This window comes from Myotis nattereri (assembly GCF_964212035.1).
Source record: "Myotis nattereri genome assembly, chromosome: 1".
NCBI classification, from domain to species: Eukaryota; Metazoa; Chordata; class Mammalia; order Chiroptera; family Vespertilionidae; genus Myotis; species Myotis nattereri.
This window is the reverse complement of record NC_138075.1, coordinates 76,581,349-76,600,440: the sequence shown is the minus strand read 5'-3', so window position 1 is coordinate 76,600,440 and position 19,092 is coordinate 76,581,349. Positions and strand designations below refer to the sequence as shown.

The window sequence follows — 19,092 nt, the reverse complement described above, 5'->3', positions numbered from 1 at the left end:
GCATATTACCTCTTTATGATATAAGATGTATGTATGTATATGTTTATTGGTTTCAGAGAGGAAGGGAGTGGGAGAGAGAGATAGAAACATCAATGATGAGAGAGAACCATTGATCGGCTGCCTTTTGCATGTCCACCCCCTGGGGATCGAGCCTGCAACCCGGGCATGTGCCCTTGACCAGAATTGAAGCCAGGACCCTTCAGTCCGCAGACCAACGCTCTGTCCATTGAGTCAAACTGGCTAGGGCAGTTGTTACATCTTTAAAATCAGTACTGCTTGTGAAATGAGTAGGTATTTTATGGGTCAGAATTGTGGTGGTCCTGTATAAATGTTATATATTACCTGTTTTATTAAATGTGTGTATATAAGACATTTTAACATAAATCCATGAGAATTAATTTGTCATGTTTCTCTTGAGTATTGGAAAAATATCATTAGACACTGGTATCTTTAAATTAATCTTTACAGTGTCACTCTAAATCAGTGGTTCTCAACCTGTGGGTCGGGACCCCTTTGGGGGTCGAACGACCCTTTCACAGGGGTCGCCTAAGACCATCGGAAACCACATATATAATTACATATTGTTTTTGTGATTAATCACTATGCTTTATGTTCAATTTGTAACAATGAAATTGGGGATCACCACCACATGAGGAACTGTATTAAAGGGTCGCGGCATTAGGAAGGTTGAGAACCACTGCTCTAAAGTGAAAGTGGGTCCATCATAACTGGTGGTTGGAATGGCAACTGGCAGCAAACAGATACAAAAGCTAAAAGAATGCCAAACATTAAGATTGAATCTAACATAAATAAAGATAGTTTTGAAGTAGTCTGAGGAAGCCTTAGTTCCTGTCGTGGTCTTTTGATTTCACCCAGTTTATCATCACCATCTAGTAGTATTAAATGTCCCGACTATATTTTGTAGGTTACCACATAAGGAAGTAAAAGAGCCATCGAATTCTATAAAAAGATATTATACTTAAGGTATCTGGCATATTGAAAGTCAATTGAGGTACCTAGAAATAGGTATTTCCAGAGTGAATGAATTGTTTGTGTTTATTGCCTTTGTATAATGAGGTTAATTATACTTGAAGGGCAGGTTGTCAATTCTCCACATTAATCTAGCTAAAGAGTGGTTTATCGGCAGAATTTCGAGGGTCCTCCCAAGCAAATCCCTATTTTCTTTTTTTTTTTTAAAAAAAGATTTTTTTATTGTTTTCAGAGAGGAAGGGTGAGGGGAGAGAGAAACATCAGTGATGAAATGATGAAATTCATTGATCGGCTGGCTCCTGTACAACCCCTACTGGGGATTGAGCCTGCAACCCGGGCATGTGCCCTTGACTGGAATTGAACCTGGGACCCTTTCCTCTGTAGGCTGATGCTCTATTCACTGAACCAAATCAGCTATGGCCCTATTTTGTATTTTTAAAAATATATTTTTTATTGATTTCAGAGAGGAAGGGAGAGGGAGAGAAATAGAAACATCAGTGATGAGACTCATTGATCGGCTGACTCCTGCACAACCCCTACTGGGGATCAAGCCTATATCCTGGGAATGTGCCCTTGACTGGAGTCAAACCTGGTACCCTTTAGTCCGCAGGCTGACACTCCATCCACTTGAGCCATACTATCTAGGGCTCGAGGGCTTTTTTATATCTTTGGGAGAGTGAGTGACTCGTTTTAATAAAAGCAATGTGCAAGAATATGGTAGATGGCAAGCAATGGCTAGGTTAGCATGACTGAGAAGGTGAAAAATGAGTCGAAATTTGTAGTAGATAACTTAGGGGTTTCTAATTTGCATGAGAACTTTATAACGGGTCATTTGGAATTAAATCTTCAGGAAGATTGTGTTGCCAATTGTCTGTGGAGGGGAAAAAATAATCTGGAATACACTAGAGAAGGGGAAGTTGAATTTCTATAAAGATATATTCTTGGCCACTAATCTCTGAAGAGTAATAGACTTGCTGTTTTGAGATCCGTGGAAGTTGGCTGGTACTCTAGGTAGTCACAGTGGTTTAAAATAAGAGTAGATGAAGTTTTATCAAGGAATACTTTGTTTTTAGCATCTTTTCACCTGTATGCATTTTTTTTTCCTTCTAGTTTTGGCTTTGTGAGGAACCTTAATCATCAAAGACAATGGCCAGCAATGTTACCAACAAGACGGATCCTCGCTCCATGAACTCCCGTGTGTTCATTGGGAATCTCAATACTCTTGTGGTGAAGAAATCTGATGTGGAGGCTATCTTTTCAAAGTATGGCAAAATTGTGGGTTGCTCTGTTCATAAGGGCTTTGCCTTCGTTCAATATGTTAATGAGAGAAATGCCCGGGCTGCGGTGGCAGGAGAAGATGGCAGAATGATTGCTGGCCAGGTTTTAGGTAAGATATGAGTTGAATTAATTTTTTCATTGATTATGTAATTCAGATATGAGAATTTTTCTGTGTTTTTTTTTGGGTTTTTTTTCTTTATCATTTTAATAGTCTGAGGTTTTCTGGGTTTGATAATTTACTTCATCGGCATAATAAAAATCTTAGGTTTATAGATATATTAGGCTAAATACAGACTTCTATTATGCCATTAGTAGTTGAGACTAGATAACCCTCACTTGGTAGTCTTGGGTAAGGTACAGGAGGTAGGAATGATATTTCATAAGGTAATAAATGGCTGTGGGTACTGCTCACAGCGGACTGGTGGAATACAATATAGCAGGGGTCCTCAAACTTTTTAAACAGGGGGCCAGTTCACTGTCCCTCAGACTGTTGGAGGGCCGGACTATAGTTTAAAAAAAAACTATGAAGAAATTCCTATGTACACTGCACATATCTTATTTTGAAGTAGAAAAACAAAGCGGGAACAAAAATACAATATTTGTATTTGCATGTGGCCCGCGGACCGTAGTTTGAGGACCCCTGCAATATAGCTTAGTCGCTCATGGGCTGCAGAATCAGATTACTTGGCTCTGCACTGGGGCTTTACACTGTGTTAGGCAGCTTACTTAGCTTGGCTGAGCCCTAAATTTTCTCATCTCTTCAAATGGAGATAATGGTATTTCAGTTTATTACTTATTCTTACCTGAGGTATTAGTATTTGAGGATGTCAAGAGGATTTAGATAAATTGATTAATTGAGATAATTCATGAAAGCGTAGAACTCCAGCATGTTAGCTAGAGACGCTTTAAATGTGTTAATTCTTCTGTACCTTTCACATTTAAAAATTTTATGACAATTTGTTGAAGCCTTTAGTATTTTCCTACACTCTGAACTGATTGCTTCCTTATCGTTAATTTTTTCCTACCCCTATGATCTGGAGCAGTGCTAGTTCAATAGAAATAGAATGTGAGCCATATATGTGACTTTTAAATTTGTAAATAACTGTATTAAAAGAAGTAACAAAAGGGTGACTTTAATTTTACTTGACTCATTATACCCAAAATATTGTCATTTTGATATGTAATTATTTAAAAATATGATTTGGGGTATTTTATATTCTCTTTTCATCCCAAGTCTTTGAAATCCATTGTGTATGTATACTTATAAAACATCTGAATTGACATAATACATTTCTTTTTAAAAATTTGAGTTGTATTGATTTTAGAGGAGAGAGAGAAATACTCGATTTTGTTGTTTCATTTATTTATTTATACATTCATTGGTTGCGTTATAGTGTATCACATCTGATGGCCTACCACCGTTGTCCATTTTTGGTGATATTAAGAAAATTTGTGGGTTCAAGTTTTAATCCTGACCTATCTGTGATAAAGTTCCCCATCGGTTTTTCACCTTATGGTGATGATATTTTTAGGTAATTTATCAGGGGTTCAAAAGAGTGGGTTTTCTAATTCCTTCTGCACTTATTAACTGGAATTTTTCTAAACAACAACTTGCTAATATTTGATTTTTCTGAAATACTGTTTACATTGGAAAGGCCGAATAAATCTTTTCAAATTTTGGTGTAATTGATCCTCTAGCAACCTATAAATATAGCCATAGCTTTTGTTTACTATTATTTTGAATTCATATATTTAAATAGGTGTGTTTTTAGTCCATTGCAATTTTTTAAATTGATTTTTAGAGAGAGGAAGGGAGAGAAAAGAGAAAGAGAGAGAAACATTGCTTTGTTGGTTCTTGTATGTGCTTTGACCGAGAGTCAAATCCACAAACTTGGTTTATTGGGACGCACTCTAACCAACTGAGCTAGCTGGTTAGAGCCACAAATCATTCTTTAGAACTCCAAATAATTTCTTTTAGCCTAGTGGATCACCTTCAAGTTGGTCCCTATGTCATTGTGACCTTCCTAATGGAATAATGTATTGTTGCCTCATTTTCTGGCACCAGAAGACATTCCAGGTCATCTGGTATATAGCTTGACATAAACTTGGAATTTGCCCTTTTGCCCAGGAGCTTTGGCTCCTTTTAATGAGAATTATTTAGAAACCACTGTCTGTATATCAGGAGTTAGTGTTTGAATTTTAATTGCTTCTGACTAGATTCAGTGGGTAGATTAGGAGAAACTTATGCTTTTTAAGAATAGAAAAAATACAGTTTTATGTGTACTTTGTGCTACAGTTTTAAAATAATCATACTTGTATTTTTACTAAAATTAATATTATGAAATGCAATTTTATTAATATATAGTCTATTGACTATTGATTCAGTACTATAGTTTGGAATCACATGAAATCTATGAAGTTGTATAATCAACTTTGATAAAGTTTAGTTCTTTCGTTTCATTTTTTTTACATTTAAAAATTGCTTTTAAAAATATTTTTATTGATTTCGGGGAGAAAGGGAGAGAAATAGAAACATCTATCAATAATGCGAATCATTGATTGGCTACCTTTTGCATACCCCCTTCTGGGGATCAAGCCTGCAATCCAGGTATGCGCCCTTGCCCTTGACCAGAAAATCGAATCTGGGACCCCTATAGTCCACGTGCTGACACTCAATTCACTGAGCCAAAATGGCTAGGGCAAAATTGCTTTTTAAAAAATGTAATTCTATCTTGCCCTGGCCAGTGTGGCTCAGTTGAGCATTATCCAATGAACCAAAAGGTCCCTCGTTGGATTTCAGGTCAGTGGACATTCCTGAGTTACGGGCTCAATCCCCAATAGGGGCCATGAAGGGGGCAGCCAATCCATGTTTCTTTGTCATCGATGTTTCTCTCTCATACATGTTTCTCGCTCCTACTCTCCCTTTCTCTCACTCTCAAAATCAATAGAATATACATTTTTTAAAAATTTAATCTTTAACGTTATAAATGTCTATAGTCAAAACTGTAAAAGGGCAAGGCTTTTATAAACATTAGATATTAAAAATTAGAAATGAATTTAGTGGACCAAAAACTGAAGATTATTCATGAATTGTCTATTTAGCAAAAAGACAATGTACTAAATGTCTGTTTTTTAATTGGTTATTTGATGACCTGAGTTTTAAAAGAGCTACAATGGCCTCTTGTTAATGAGGAGCACATGAACTCTTGGTTGGTAGGCAGTGGATGGACAGGGTAAGTAGTTGGCTGCTAGAATGGGTGTTTTAAATATTTACATTTTATATGGAAACTTGAGGCCCAGTGCATGAAATTTGTGCACGGTAGGGTCCCTAGTGGCTGCCTGCAGGGCCTTCCTTCGTGCTGTGTTGCCCCCTGGTTGTTATTGCACGTTATAGCGAGCAATCGAACTCCCAGACAGGACACTGCATATTAGGCGCATATATATATATATATATATATATATATATATATATATTAGGGTTTTTTTTCCCTTTGCTCCTTTATTTCTCTTTTCTTAGTGTATGTTTATGTATGTGCATGTAAAGGTTGTTAAGCACTTCTGCAGAGTACTTCTTAAGCATTTTTTTATGCAACTTTAGAGTTGGTTCTACTTGTAAGTAGTATAAACATTTGCATTTGGGGAAATTTAAGGGTACCATACTTCAAATATATTAATTCATGAACTGCCATACAAAATCTCTGAGGTAATTTATTTCTAATATATTTGTTTAATTTAAAATGCACAGAATCATTTCTGGAAAGGGAACTATTAGTTACTGATACTTTTTCCTGTGATACTAACTAAGTGAAAAATGGGTGTTCTGAATGGTAAGCGTTTCATTGGAGTAGAAGCTGAGTGTGGAAGGTACCAAAGACAAACTTAATGTGTTATAAATAATGAAAACTTTTTTGATACAGAAGGAATGGAAGATTAAACGTTCCAGCCTTATAAAAATTCTTGAGTGTTTATATCACAAGGAAAGATGAGTTACAGTGTTAGATCTTTGTGGATTTATATGACTTACGGACATTTTTTAAAATCCCAACAGTGTTGTCACTAAAATTTTTGTTTTTGTTTTTTCAGATATTAATCTGGCTGCAGAGCCAAAAGTGAACCGAGGAAAAGCAGGTGTGAAACGATCTGCAGCGGAGATGTACGGGTCAGTACCAGAACACCCTTCTCCGTCCCCTCTACTCAGGTCCGGAACTTTATTATTTATAACTCCATTGTGTCCATCAGTGGGCATATTCTCTATCTGTCTTGCTGGATATGGGAGGGCTAACTGTAGTATGTTTTATTTGTGTCTAAGTAATGCTTTATTAATTTTTTGTTAACATACTTCCTTTTCACCCATTTCCCAGAAAATTATTAGAATTCCCTGAGATTTTGGCTATTAAAGAGTACTTTGGTATTTAGCATAAATTATAAAATTCTTCAAGAGGAGTTGAGCTTCTCATGAGCTGAGGAGTAAGAAAGGGAAGATGGCCTAAGAATGTTTAGTTTACTATTGTAATTTTCAGTGTTCTTATTTTGGCTATTATGTAGTGTGTTGAAATTTTAGCAAAACTTTCACCTGAATTTGAATTTGTCCACTGCATGTTCAGTGGCCTAAGGTGCTTAGAATTTAGTGATGTTAATTGCATGATGATTGGGAGTTGTTCCATGCTAATCTATTGATCTATTTGTTGTGGTTGGTTTGGCATGGGCTTTGGGGTTTTCTCCCCTATCTGCTGTTGTGACTTGACATCAATGGCTTCAAATTAATGCTCTTTGGTGTTTATTTTTCAGCTCCTCTTTTGATTTGGACTATGACTTTCAACGGGATTATTATGACAGGTATGTTAAAAAATGTTTTGTCTATCTTGATAAAAAGCACCTAGTGAGAATCATTTTGTTTTTTCTATTTTGTAGTAACGAACAACATAAACATTTTCAAACAAAGTCTCTTCTTTCTGCGAAAAAAACAAAATGAAAAATGCTTTCCTGCAAATTGAGGTAGACTAGTAAGGGGACATTTCTATAGATTTCAAAGAATCAGCTTACATATCTTTAGGGCATATTGGGACATGTCCAATATTTTCTGGACTAAGGTTTTTCTTGAAACACGTCAGTTTTCTTTTTGTTTTAATTTGTATGCCAAATAAAAGGATTTACTGACTTACCTAATGATGAAATGATGCTTAAATAGCAGTTACATGTTTCTTCATTATTTCCCTATGGCATACTTGCCACTTGGGTTTGCATTGTATGGGGTTATAGTAAAATTTAAAAAATGATTTCTAACCTTAAATATTGTACAGTGAATTTTAAGCAAATCAACTAATACAAAATAGGCTATAATCAGTGTATATATAATGAATTAACAATACAGATTGCTTTGGGAGTTAATGTTGGAGTGTTACGATTTATATTATAGATTAGGAATCATGGTGATATAGTTCTAATAGGTAAGGGGGTTGGCCGGCCATTGTTGCTCAGTGTTGAGCGTCAAACCATGAACCAGGAGGTCATTGTTCAATTCCCAGTCAGGGTACATGCCTGGGCTGCAGGCTGGATCCCCCGTGGAGGCTGCCAATCAATGATTATCCCTCACCATTGATGTTTCTCTTCCTCTCTCGTCCTCTCTCTGAAATCAATGAATGAATGAAAGATAAGGAGGTTGGAATAATGATTTCTTCTTGTGCTTTTAGAACAGCGTTAGTATTGTTGGAGATTCCTAAGAAATAAAATTGAAAGATGGTATGGGTAGGGATAGGTTATGGGTGGCTTTTATTTTTAATTTTATTTTGTTCTATTTTTTCCATCACCTTTTATCTCCTCTACGCCCTCTTCTACATCCAGCTGATAATAGGAATTAATTATTGGGGGGTGGCATGATATGCAGAAAGTATTGGTATTATATTGGCATTCAGATAATCTTCATGAATTATTAACACGTTAAGCACCATGTCAGTCACCGGTGACTGACATTATACTTTCTGTTTCGACCTCGTCAGTCTCCGGCCACGAGCATATCGGTGAAATTGGATATCACACACTAAACCCAAAGGAAGACAAAACAGGCTTGGCGCTTAATGTGTTAAGGAAACATTAGATATATTTGGTTTGGTACTTTTTAAGTTATGCATTATATGGTAGTATTTGACCATACTCATACATGTACTTGATAAATAAGTGTAAGTTTTGCCTTTGTGTTTGAGAAATATCATGTAGACTATGGTAGCTAATTATTAAAAGGCCAAAGGAATAAGACTGGAAAAATTGTTTTAGATCTCCATCTTAAAAATCCTTGAATGCTAATAAGGTTGTATGATTTGAGTCTCATTATTGCATTATCAAATGATTATTTCATTTGTCTTGAGATTTCTTCAGATTTTTATGTTTGAACACATTTTGAAAAATAATGATTTTTCTACTTCAAAAATATAAAAATGGCAGATCTTAGTTGGGAGAACAGATCTGGGAAAACTTGGTCAGTGATAGAGTTACTTGAAGGTCCTGAAATTTTGTGAATAACAGAATTCGTCTGAAGCAGTTATTTTTTATCCACTACCATCCCACACATAGGAATCTCTTGGCCACATTTAAAAAAATACTCATGCCGAAACCGGTTTGGCTCAGTGGATAGAGCGTCGGCTTGCGGTCTGAAAGGTCCCAGGTTCGATTCCAGTCAAGGGCATGTACCTGGGTTGCGGGCACATCCCCAGTAGGAGATGTGCAGGAGGCAGCTGATCGATGTCTCTCTCATCGATGTTTCTAACTCTCTATCTCTCTCCCTTCCTCTCTGTAAAAAATCAATAAAATATATTTTTTTTAAAAAAATACTCATGCCCAACTACATCTGTAGTGATTTTTATACAGCTGGTTTAGGTAGACTCTTTATTGGTGTGTTTTAAAGCTCCCAAAGAATTCTAATGTCCAGAGAAGGTTGAGAATCATTGATAACCTAGAACAAGGAAGTAATTTTGTTTCTGTGACTTTTACCCTATTTCTCTGTCATGACACCTTTTAGAAAAAATTTTAATACACATTTTATGGATATAATTTCTGGGGTATTATGAACTCTTACTAGGTAAGAAACTTTTCTAAATTGTATGTATAAAATTCAGACAGTGTAACCCTACCTTTATGAGAATAGTCTTCTGACGTTCTACTTTAGTTGTCTTGGTAAGGCAGCAAAACTTTGAATGTCCCTATCATCTCACCCTGTAAATACAGGGTGTCCCCCCAAAACGTATATACACTTTGAATTATTCCAGTGGATTAAATCGCTAAAGAAAGAAGCATCAATCAATGTATCAGCTGTTAAAGTGTGTGTATATTTTTGGGGGGGACAATCTGGCATGTTTGGAAAAATTGTTTTAAGTGAGGAATTTCACAAAACTTAATAAAAAGAGACACAGACAGCAAGGAATGGTGAAGAAATGTAAATGTTTGCAGAAATATATTTAGTCCAAAAAATTGAAGGCAACACACTCTTGGCTTCTTTGTTTTTAAAGAGGCAAAATAATACCTTTAGTTACTCTTTACTAATGTATTGCCTGATGATATGATGTGACAGTTAAAAGTAATGTCTTCCCCTTTCCATTCTAAGTAACTAATAGCTACTAAAGAGCTGGTCAAGTATAGTACTAAGTTCGGTGATGGGAAAATGAACAGGCTTAGGGAAGAATGGAAAAAACTACTCAGAAAAATGGTGTTAGCTTTCACTCAGAAGTTCTGAATATACTTTATTTGTAAGGTTAAAATATTTATTATTATCCTCTATGCAGATATCTTAGCAACACCCCCATGGCTAGAAAAGAGGAGCTGGAGTCAGGGAAGGGTGCAGGTAGTTACCATTGTAATTGTTGAAATTGGAGGTCTTGGTGAGATTTATTGGGTTAAAGTTATACAAGTAGATGTTTGTGGAAGAGAAGAATCGAGTATAGTTGAGAATTCCCTCTTTTATGACTAGGATTACATGATTAAAGGTTACATGAAGGGAGGTCAGGCAATTTTGTTGATCTCTTACTCTACAGATCTTTTCAAGCAAGACCTATTGATCAGAGGTAAAGAAAAAGTTTGTACAGTGGTGAGAGAGATTTCATTGAATTGCAAGATGGGTGAAAGAAGCTATCCATATATTCCTTAAGCTAATACTTGAGCCCTTATTTTGTTCTAGGCTCACAAAGTTTTAGATTTTGGATTAACTCAATTTTATTGGGGTTAGAAGAGCTATCATCTTTATTATTATTATTATTATTATTGATTTCAGAGAGGAAAGAACAGAGAGAGAGAGAAACATCAGTGGTAAGAGAAAGTCATTGATCCGATGCCTCCTGCTCGCCCTTTACTGGGAATCGAGCTCGTAACCAAGGTATATGCCCTTGACCATAATCAAACCTGGGACCCTTCAGTCCACAGGCTGGCGCTCTATCCACTAAGCCAAACCAGCTAGGGCAAAAGCTATCATCTTGCCTCCCTCCCGTTTCTTTTCCTTTTTTAAAATATTCCTGAGCAGTGCTACACCTGCTTGGAAAGGCATGTGATTAAGAGAGCAAGAGGATTCTTGACTACTTGGGAAAGCTAAGAGATGCCTCTTTATGTGTCACCTAAGGTGACATTTTTTTTTTTTTTTAAATATATTTTATTGATTTTTTACAGAGAGGAAGGGAGAGAGATAGAGAGTTAGAAACATCGATGAGAGAGAAACATCGATCAGCCGCCTCCTGCACACCCCCTACTGGGGATGTGCCCGCAACCCATGTACATGCCCTTGACCGGAATCGAACCTGGGACCTTTCAGTCCGCAGGCTGACACTCTATCCACTGAGCCAAACCGGTTTCGGCAAAGGTGACATTTTAGATAAGAAGAAAGTTTGCATTTGCTCAGATCCTCTGTCGGTTGTATCTTTCTTGTGTGGACCTGATTATGTTATAGTTACTAGGACGATTTTAAATATATATCATTGATCAGCTTCCTCCTGATCAAAGAAAGGGACTGAGCCCACAACCTGGGCATGTGCCCTGAACCAGGAATCAAACTATGACCTCTGATTCATAGGTTAACGCTCAAACACTGAGCTACAATGGCTGGGATAATGTATTGTTTTATAAGTTGCAGTTGTTTGATCTTGCTGACTTAATTTAGTTGTGAAGGAATTCTGTCTTCTTCTTATCCAATAGGATGTACAGTTACCCAGCACGTGTTCCTCCTCCTCCTCCTATTGCTCGGGCTGTAGTGCCCTCAAAACGCCAGCGTGTATCAGGAAACACATCACGAAGGGGCAAAAGTGGCTTCAATTCTAAGAGTGGACAACGAGGATCTTCTTCCAAGTCTGCAAAGTGTATGTATTATTGCAGCTTCGTGGTATTTATTCTGTGTTGAAATAGTGAAATTAATGCTGCTAATAATTTCAGTTTTTGTACAAAGCCTTTGCATAATAAAAGTAATAAAAGAGGAGAATATAATGATTAAGGGACCAGTTCTAGATTGCCTTCTATCCCTAAGATCCTGGTAATTTGAATACTTCAGGGAGTTGAGGCACCTGTTAAATTTGTGTAATATATGTCAATAAAACTGTACAGAGAAAGTGCTTTAAAAAGGAATTGAAGTCTTAGCAGGTCCACAAAAGTCAGAGTGCTACTGGTAATGGAGTAAGCACATAAAGGAGTTTTCCTTTACCAGCTACAAGATTGAAGGTCCCCATCACTGAGACAATCTGATACTAATGCCATTTCTCCCTAGGGATTTCCTGTTGGCTACTAGTGTATAGTGTAGTAGGAATGTTTTTGATAACTTGTAGCTTCTGGTATTTTGATTCTCATCTAAGGTTTCATTTATTTTAAAAGTGAAAGGAGATGACCTTCAGGCCATTAAGAAGGAATTGACCCAGATAAAACAAAAAGTGGATTATCTACTGGAAAGCCTGGAAAAAATTGAAAAGGAACAGAGCAAACAAGCAGGTAAATGGTACTGCTGCTTTTTGGGGGATATAGATTTGGGTTAGTTACCTAAGGTAATTGAAAATATACGTTGAATAGTGGGTGTAAAGCCATTGAATGTGAAACTTGGGGAGTTTGAATTGGGGAGGGCATTTATGTGGGGGGAATTAGGCTGCAGTTCTGTATTGATGAGTGGGAATTGTTTATACCCTATGGACATTAATATCCCTGGACAGACTTGTCCTTCTCATCCCCAGTAGAGATGAAGAATGATAAGACAGAAGAGGAGCAGACCACCAGCTCCCTGAAGAAAGATGAGACTAATGTGAAGATGGAGTCCGAGGGGGGTGCTGAGGATTCTGCTGAGGAGGGGGACCTACTGGATGATGATGATAATGAAGATCGGGGGGATGACCAGGTGAAAACCACGGGAAAGGAAAGAAAAAGGTGGTGGAGGGGGGATCAGGGACACATGGAGTGCCTCTAACTCCATCCTATTTGTGTCTGTTTCTCACAGCTGGAGTTGATCAAGGATGATGAAAAAGAGGCTGAGGAAGGAGAGGATGACAGAGACAGCGCCAATGGCGAGGATGACTCTTAAGCACATAGTGGGGTTTAGAAATGTTGTCCCATTATTTCTTTATCTAGGCGCTTGTCTGAGATCAAAATTTTCACCAGATCCTCTCCCTAGTACCTTCAGCACATGCTCACTGTTCTCCCCATCTCGTCCCTCCCATGTTCATTAATTCATATTGCCCTGCGCCTAGTCCCATTTTCACTTCCCTTTGATGCTCCTAGTAGTTATGTTAAGTCTTAACCCTGTAATTTTTGCTTTTAATTTTGATACCTCTTTATGACTTAACAATAAAAGGATGTATGGTTTTTATCAACTGTCTCCAAAATAATCTCTTGTTATGCAGGGAGCACAGTTCTTTTCATTCATATATGAGTTCAGTAGTTGCTTCCCTAACTGCAAAGGCAATCGCATTAGTTGAGTAGCACCTGAGAGAAGCTTTGAGTTAGTGGTATGTGTTTTATACCCCATATAAGAGTGCTATGTGGGGCTGTTCAACACAAATGTAACAATGTATTTTTGTGAATGAGAGTTGGCATGTCAAATGCATCCTCTAGGTAAATAATTAGTGTAATAGTTTTAAGATTTGTTTTCTAAAGTTGATACTGTGGGTTATTTTTGTGAACAGCCTGATGTTTGGGACCTTTTTTTCTCAAAATAAACACGTCCTTATTAAACCAGGAATTTGGAGGAAAAAACCTGGTTTTTTTATTTTTGTACTTTATATTTATTTCAAATACTTCGTTTCACAGCGGTTTCTACAAAACCTCTAGAATGTACCACATATATTTTTATTTGAATTGTAATCATTGTGCATAACAACATACACTACTCAAATTATATTTCATTGGGGTGAGTGTTAACATTAAGGAGAAAAGTAACTTTGATGTGGAATGGAGGGTTTTCAAAATTGCTTTTATACCCTAATGGAAAAAAAAATTGGGAAATACGTGAAGCTTTTTCACCAATGCTTTGTGGTCCATTTGTGCCCTTTTTGAGATATTTGTTGTGTGCTAAATTGTTACATCCTTAAAGGAAGAGGTTCAGACATGTCAGGATTTTAGGGAAATTGAAATAACTGGAGAATGAAACACTTTCTTCCATTTTTGTCCTTTTAATTACTGTTTATAGCACCAGTTACCTTCTGGATTCTGAGTCTTTGCCTCAGTGTTATTGAAAATAGAAAACCTCTTTCCCAGGTAACTGAGAACATTGTGAGGTGTACACACTTATTTATTTTCAATTCGTTCAGTTCATATGAAGTAATTTTTGTGCACCCCTACCCAATTACTTGCAATGATTTTTAGGCATAGGGTACTAGTTAACACCCAGACTTTTAAGGGCAGATTTATTAAACTACTTCCAGATCTGTGATGCTTGCCGGTCCTGAACGGTTGAATATGTGTATGTTTTATATTTCCGTTTTTCCTGCAGAACATGACAAAAACATGGTTAGTTTAGACTATTATCCACACAAGCCTTGATTCCCTGGAAAGTTGCTCTTTTATAACTCACAGCAAAGACATTTATGACCAAGCTACTATGGGAGCAAGTTCTATTTATAAAAATCTCCTAAATCATTATATCACAAAGCAGAATAGGAAGAGGCTGAACTATGGGCTGCCCTTGGATCTGACATCCACAGTATCAAAGTAGCTTTTGTGTTAAGTTGATCAAACATACTACTACCCACCTTGTTTTCTAGACATGTGATTTTCTATGCTGCACAAACTCACTTTTGACACATAACTCATGACAAAATAAAGTGGATGCTTAGCTGGATTCTTAGAAAGAGTCAGTGTTCTAAAAATGCTAATAACACTTATTTAATATATTTCAGAGAGGGAGAGAGATAGGAAACATCAATAATGAGAGAGAATCATTGATCGGCTGCCCCCTGCATGTAATGGGTATTGAGCCCGCAACCCAGGCATGTGCCCTGACCAGGAATTGAACCGTGTCCTCCTGGTTCATAGGTAGATGCTTAACCACTGATCACACTGGCCAAGCTAAAACATTTTTACTGGTTTTTAGAAAGAGAGAAGGGGAGAAAAATTGATATGAGAGCTTTACATCAATTGGTTGTCTCTTGCCTGCCCCCTACCTGAGATCAAGCTCTCAACCTAGGCATGTGCAATCCCCCCAGTGCATCGGATGATGCCCAACCAACTGAGCCACATTGGCCAAGGGGGAAAGTGTCTATTTTCTTCATTAAAAAAAAAAAAATTTGATTTCAGAGAGAGGAAGGGGGAGAGAGAGAAACATCAATGATGAGAATCATTGATTGCCTGCCTCCTGCACGCCCCCCACTGAGGATCAAGCCCACAACCTAGGCATATGCCCTTGACTGGAATCGAAACCGGGACCCTTCAGTCTGCAGGCCGACGCTCTATCCACTGGGCCAAACCAGCTAAGGTGAAAGTGTCTATTTCTTTTTTTTTCTTTTTTTTTAAATATATTTTATTGATTTTTTTACAGAGAGGAAGGGGGAGAGATAGTCAGAAACATCGATGAGAGAGAAACATCGATCAGCTGCCTCCTGCACACTCCCCACTGGGGATGTGCCCACAACCAAGGTGCATGCCCCGGACCGGAATCGAACCCGGGACCCTTCAGTCCGCAGGCCGACGCTCTATCCACTGAGCCAAACCGGCTATGGCGAAAGTGTCTATTCTAATTCCTTCAAAACTAAATATTGAAAGAAACTGAGGAATGGCTCTTTTTTAATAGCTAGAGAAATGATCATCCACTCTTAGAAAACCTGCACACACAGGGTTATTGACAAAAGATGTGTCTAGGTTGTCTTCATGGGGAAGAATCACTTTACACTCTTGTTCTCAGGCTACTGTGAATTAAATGCCTTCATAGTTGAAAAGAGGTTTCCCAGTAGATTTCAGTTCAAATGTTACCATAACATCCTAAGCCTGTAAAGTTTATAAGATTAGTGCTAGTCGGTGCAGGTTCTTAAACCTCTTACAGAGGAAACTAGGTGTAACAGAAAAGAAAATGCAAACAGGAACGGCAAGGCATGGTAAATTGGAAAGGAATAAACGGAAGTCAAATGAGGACTGAGAATGTAATGGAAGGAGTAGAAGGAAATGTGCTATCATTTCAGCTATCCAGTAATCATAAAATGTCAAAGGAATCTATTGGACAATTTAGCAGCAAAGCCCAGTGGGGTGAAAGGGAAAGTAAAACAACAGATGACAAACTTAACTTTACAAGTACTAGTATTTAGGTGATGTTATAGAAGTACTTGGGGAATAGGGAATAGCTATATGTTTAATGAGATCAGTTGAAAGATGTACTTTATTCTGAGAATATGTGGCTAGCCACTGATGCACTAATTTTCAGGCGAGAACCAGCAAGCATCATTATTGACTGTGGCCTGGGGAAATGAAGGACTTAGCCACATAAACATTCTTACTGACCTTTCTATTTAATATAAGAGAAATTAAACTACACCAGTGATTTTCAACCTTTTTCATCTCATGACACACATGAACTAATTAAAATCCTGTGGCACACCAAAAAAGTTTTGCTGATGTGACCAAAAAAAATAGTTGAAAAGAGGATTCCCAGTAGATTTTGTTTAATTCACACTGGACAGCTGTTGTGTTGGCTGTTGTCATGTTTTAATTTGACAGTCTTAGGGAAGAGAGATCAGAATTCCTGACTAAATAGTCAGGTATTGTATGTTTTAAGAGTTCTTGTGGCATACCAGTTGAAAATCCCTGAAATACACCAATGTCAAATGGGGTTTAATTTCTGGACCCTAGTTCAGATCACCTTGATGAAGAAAATGCATTTAAGTTCAAAGAAAAAGCACCTTGGTAATGAGGAAACCAATTAACAGTAAAACAGCTATGATAGAAATGAGGGTAACCAGTAAATGAGTTATATGTAATATGCAGAATATGGGCAATTAAGTAACTTCAAAAGTACTTCACAGGCTTTATCAACGCTGTACTTCACAGAGAACAGATATCATTTATACTGTGGTGGTTTTGACTTAATATGGGCTCTATGTTGGAGAACTTTTAGTGTTTAGAAAGTTTGGCATAAATTAAAAATTTGGTCAGTTAAACGAGAGAGAAAGCTGGATATGGATTTATACCTGACTGTGATGAGAGAATTCCAGATGTTTACAGAGGAGACTGACTAAATTAGGGATATTGCAAAGTTCGAAGTTTGGATATTTGATAAATTAATCCTATTGAAGTAAACCAAGGAAAAGGTCTGAAAACGGTATGTGGTTGTATTAGTAACTTTGTTAATGAAAAAATATTTTTAGCCCCAATTATGAAAAGTAGGACCTGTTTGGAGAGTGGTGAAGTTAGCCCTCTTGTGAACTAGGTGAGACACTTCCCCCACAGCTTAAATTAGAGGTGCAGACCGTAATAGGAAGAGAGAAAGAATAGTATAATGGGGTGAATGCCAACAAAGGGTAGTAGTTCATAGGAAGGTGTTGAAGCCCAAGATGAATGGGGATAAGAAGGCATGGTGCTCTCTGTTCCAGTCTTGAACATGCCAGATTATTTTTTTAATGTCACACAGGAATAAAAGAGTTTGAGGGACAAAAGATGTTCTGAAGTCTGACAAATTTCCTTATGCAAAAAGAACTCGCATGCCTTTCACAATCCTAAAAATGTTGTAATTAGAATGGTTATTAGTACTTTATCAAATTAGTTGTCTAGTGGTTCGCAACCTTGGTTGTACATTAAAATTACCTAGGGACCTTTAGAATCCTGATTTCCCAGGTGTGTACTCCAGATACTAAATTTCGGTCATTGGGACTTGGGCATCATTTTTCAATTGGTGTGTGAAGCCGAACTTGATTGGCCCGCCACACTCAAAGCTACTGCACTGTCCAGTAGAATTTTCTGTGATGGAATTGTTTCAGAATGCATTGACCAATATAGTTGCCCTGTGGCTAGTGTGACTGAGAAATTTTTAAAGTATTTTTATTTTAAAGTTGTTATTAGATAACATGCTAGAGAAGGCTGATTACTAACTCGAAGTTCTATGAACAAATGTGTCCAACATTTTATGTGCTGAATTCATTGAAAATAACATCCTTCTAGGACCTAGACCAGGGGTGGGCAAACTTTTTGACTCGAAGGCCACAATGGGTTCTTAAACTGGACCGGAGGGCCGGAACAAAAGCATGGATGGAGTGTTTGTGTGAACTAATATAAATTCAAAGTAAACATTACATAAAAGGGTACGGGTTTTTTTTGTTTTTTTTTTTAGTTTTATTCATTTCAAACGGGCCGGTTTCCCCACGGCTGACCTAGACCCAAACATTGAAAAGATTTCCCTAGTATGAGAACCCCTACAACTGTACACCTAGTCCATTTAGGTCACACTTTGATTTAGCAATGCCTCTTGCAGTATACATTTGTTTCTTTAAAGTGGGGACCCATCTTTTAAGTGCCGGAAGCCCAAGGCAGTTACCACTATTATAGAATGTTTTATATGCATTGTGCTGGAGTGGCTCATAGACCTACCAGCTGCAAAAGTACATTGAAAATTGCCTGGCCAAGAGCTGAAATGCTGTTTTATGCAACATGATTGGGCTTTAGAAATGTAGCAAAAATTCAGAGATTATACTTCCACCCATTTTCCTTAGCTCTTCCTGGATCACCCAGAACTCCTATTTTAAACCATTTATTCTACCTCAAACAGTAAGCTTTCCAAATACCTTGTAAAAATTCCTCTTTGTCAGGACAGTACACAGCTTTGTCCCTGTACCTTGATGCCTTCAAGGCCCATTAGAAACAACTGGCAGTGTAATTGCAAGAGTCCCTAAAAAAGACTGGTCTTTACACCAAAAGGGTTAATTAATGTGAAAGGTTCAGTGACACAGATTGAGTCACCTTTGCAGACCCACACAAGCCACAATAATGCATTTCTGATGTGAATTGGGGACATTAGGGAGAAAGGTGAGGCTGAAGACCTATTTGTTGTTCAATGACTCAGAAACTCTCACTCATTTCCAGCTAGGTTGGTCCATAGTTAAAGTTTGATGGCTATATTTTGGCCTCTTGTCTGCTTGCCCTAAATAATATTTGCTACAGAGAGGTGTGAGATACTTAAAACGCCCCTCTTGGCCGTGCTGTGGGAAATTGCCCCTACTAGAGGGCTTGTAGTGGGGCCAGGTGGTCTAAGTAGCCACCCAGAGCCAACTGCCAACCCAACCTCATCCACAATATTTCTCAAGGAACCGGCCAAACCTGCCCCTCTCCCAGGACTTGATATGAGCTCTCCACAAAATCTATTTAGTGCAGCTAGGTCATTTGCAAACTCCCAGAAACCATTGG

At 37.6% G+C, this 19,092-nt stretch overlaps 1 protein-coding gene across 16 annotated transcripts in view; it reads left to right on the top strand.

Annotated features, from left to right (window-relative positions):
- The window catches only part of HNRNPC (heterogeneous nuclear ribonucleoprotein C), a 42,407-nt gene extending 29,326 nt beyond the window's left edge, over positions 1-13,081 (top strand). For 5 of the 16 annotated variants that reach the window (XM_081108697.1, XM_081108686.1, XM_081108694.1 and 2 more), the window contains 7 exons: positions 2,101-2,377; positions 6,352-6,466; positions 7,057-7,104; positions 11,410-11,597; positions 12,103-12,216; positions 12,432-12,613; positions 12,713-13,081. In XM_081108697.1, coding sequence (XP_080964823.1) covers positions 2,137-2,377; positions 6,352-6,466; positions 7,057-7,104; positions 11,410-11,597; positions 12,103-12,216; positions 12,432-12,613; positions 12,713-12,796 — 972 coding nt within the window. In that variant the 5' untranslated portion in view covers positions 2,101-2,136 and the 3' untranslated portion in view covers positions 12,797-13,081. The remainder of the gene's footprint in view (positions 1-2,100; positions 2,378-6,351; positions 6,467-7,056; positions 7,105-11,409; positions 11,598-12,102; positions 12,217-12,431; positions 12,614-12,712) is intronic. The other 11 variants (XM_081108693.1, XM_081108692.1, XM_081108691.1 and 8 more) reach the window with 11 other exon arrangements.
- The last annotated feature ends 6,011 nt before the right edge of the window (positions 13,082-19,092 follow it).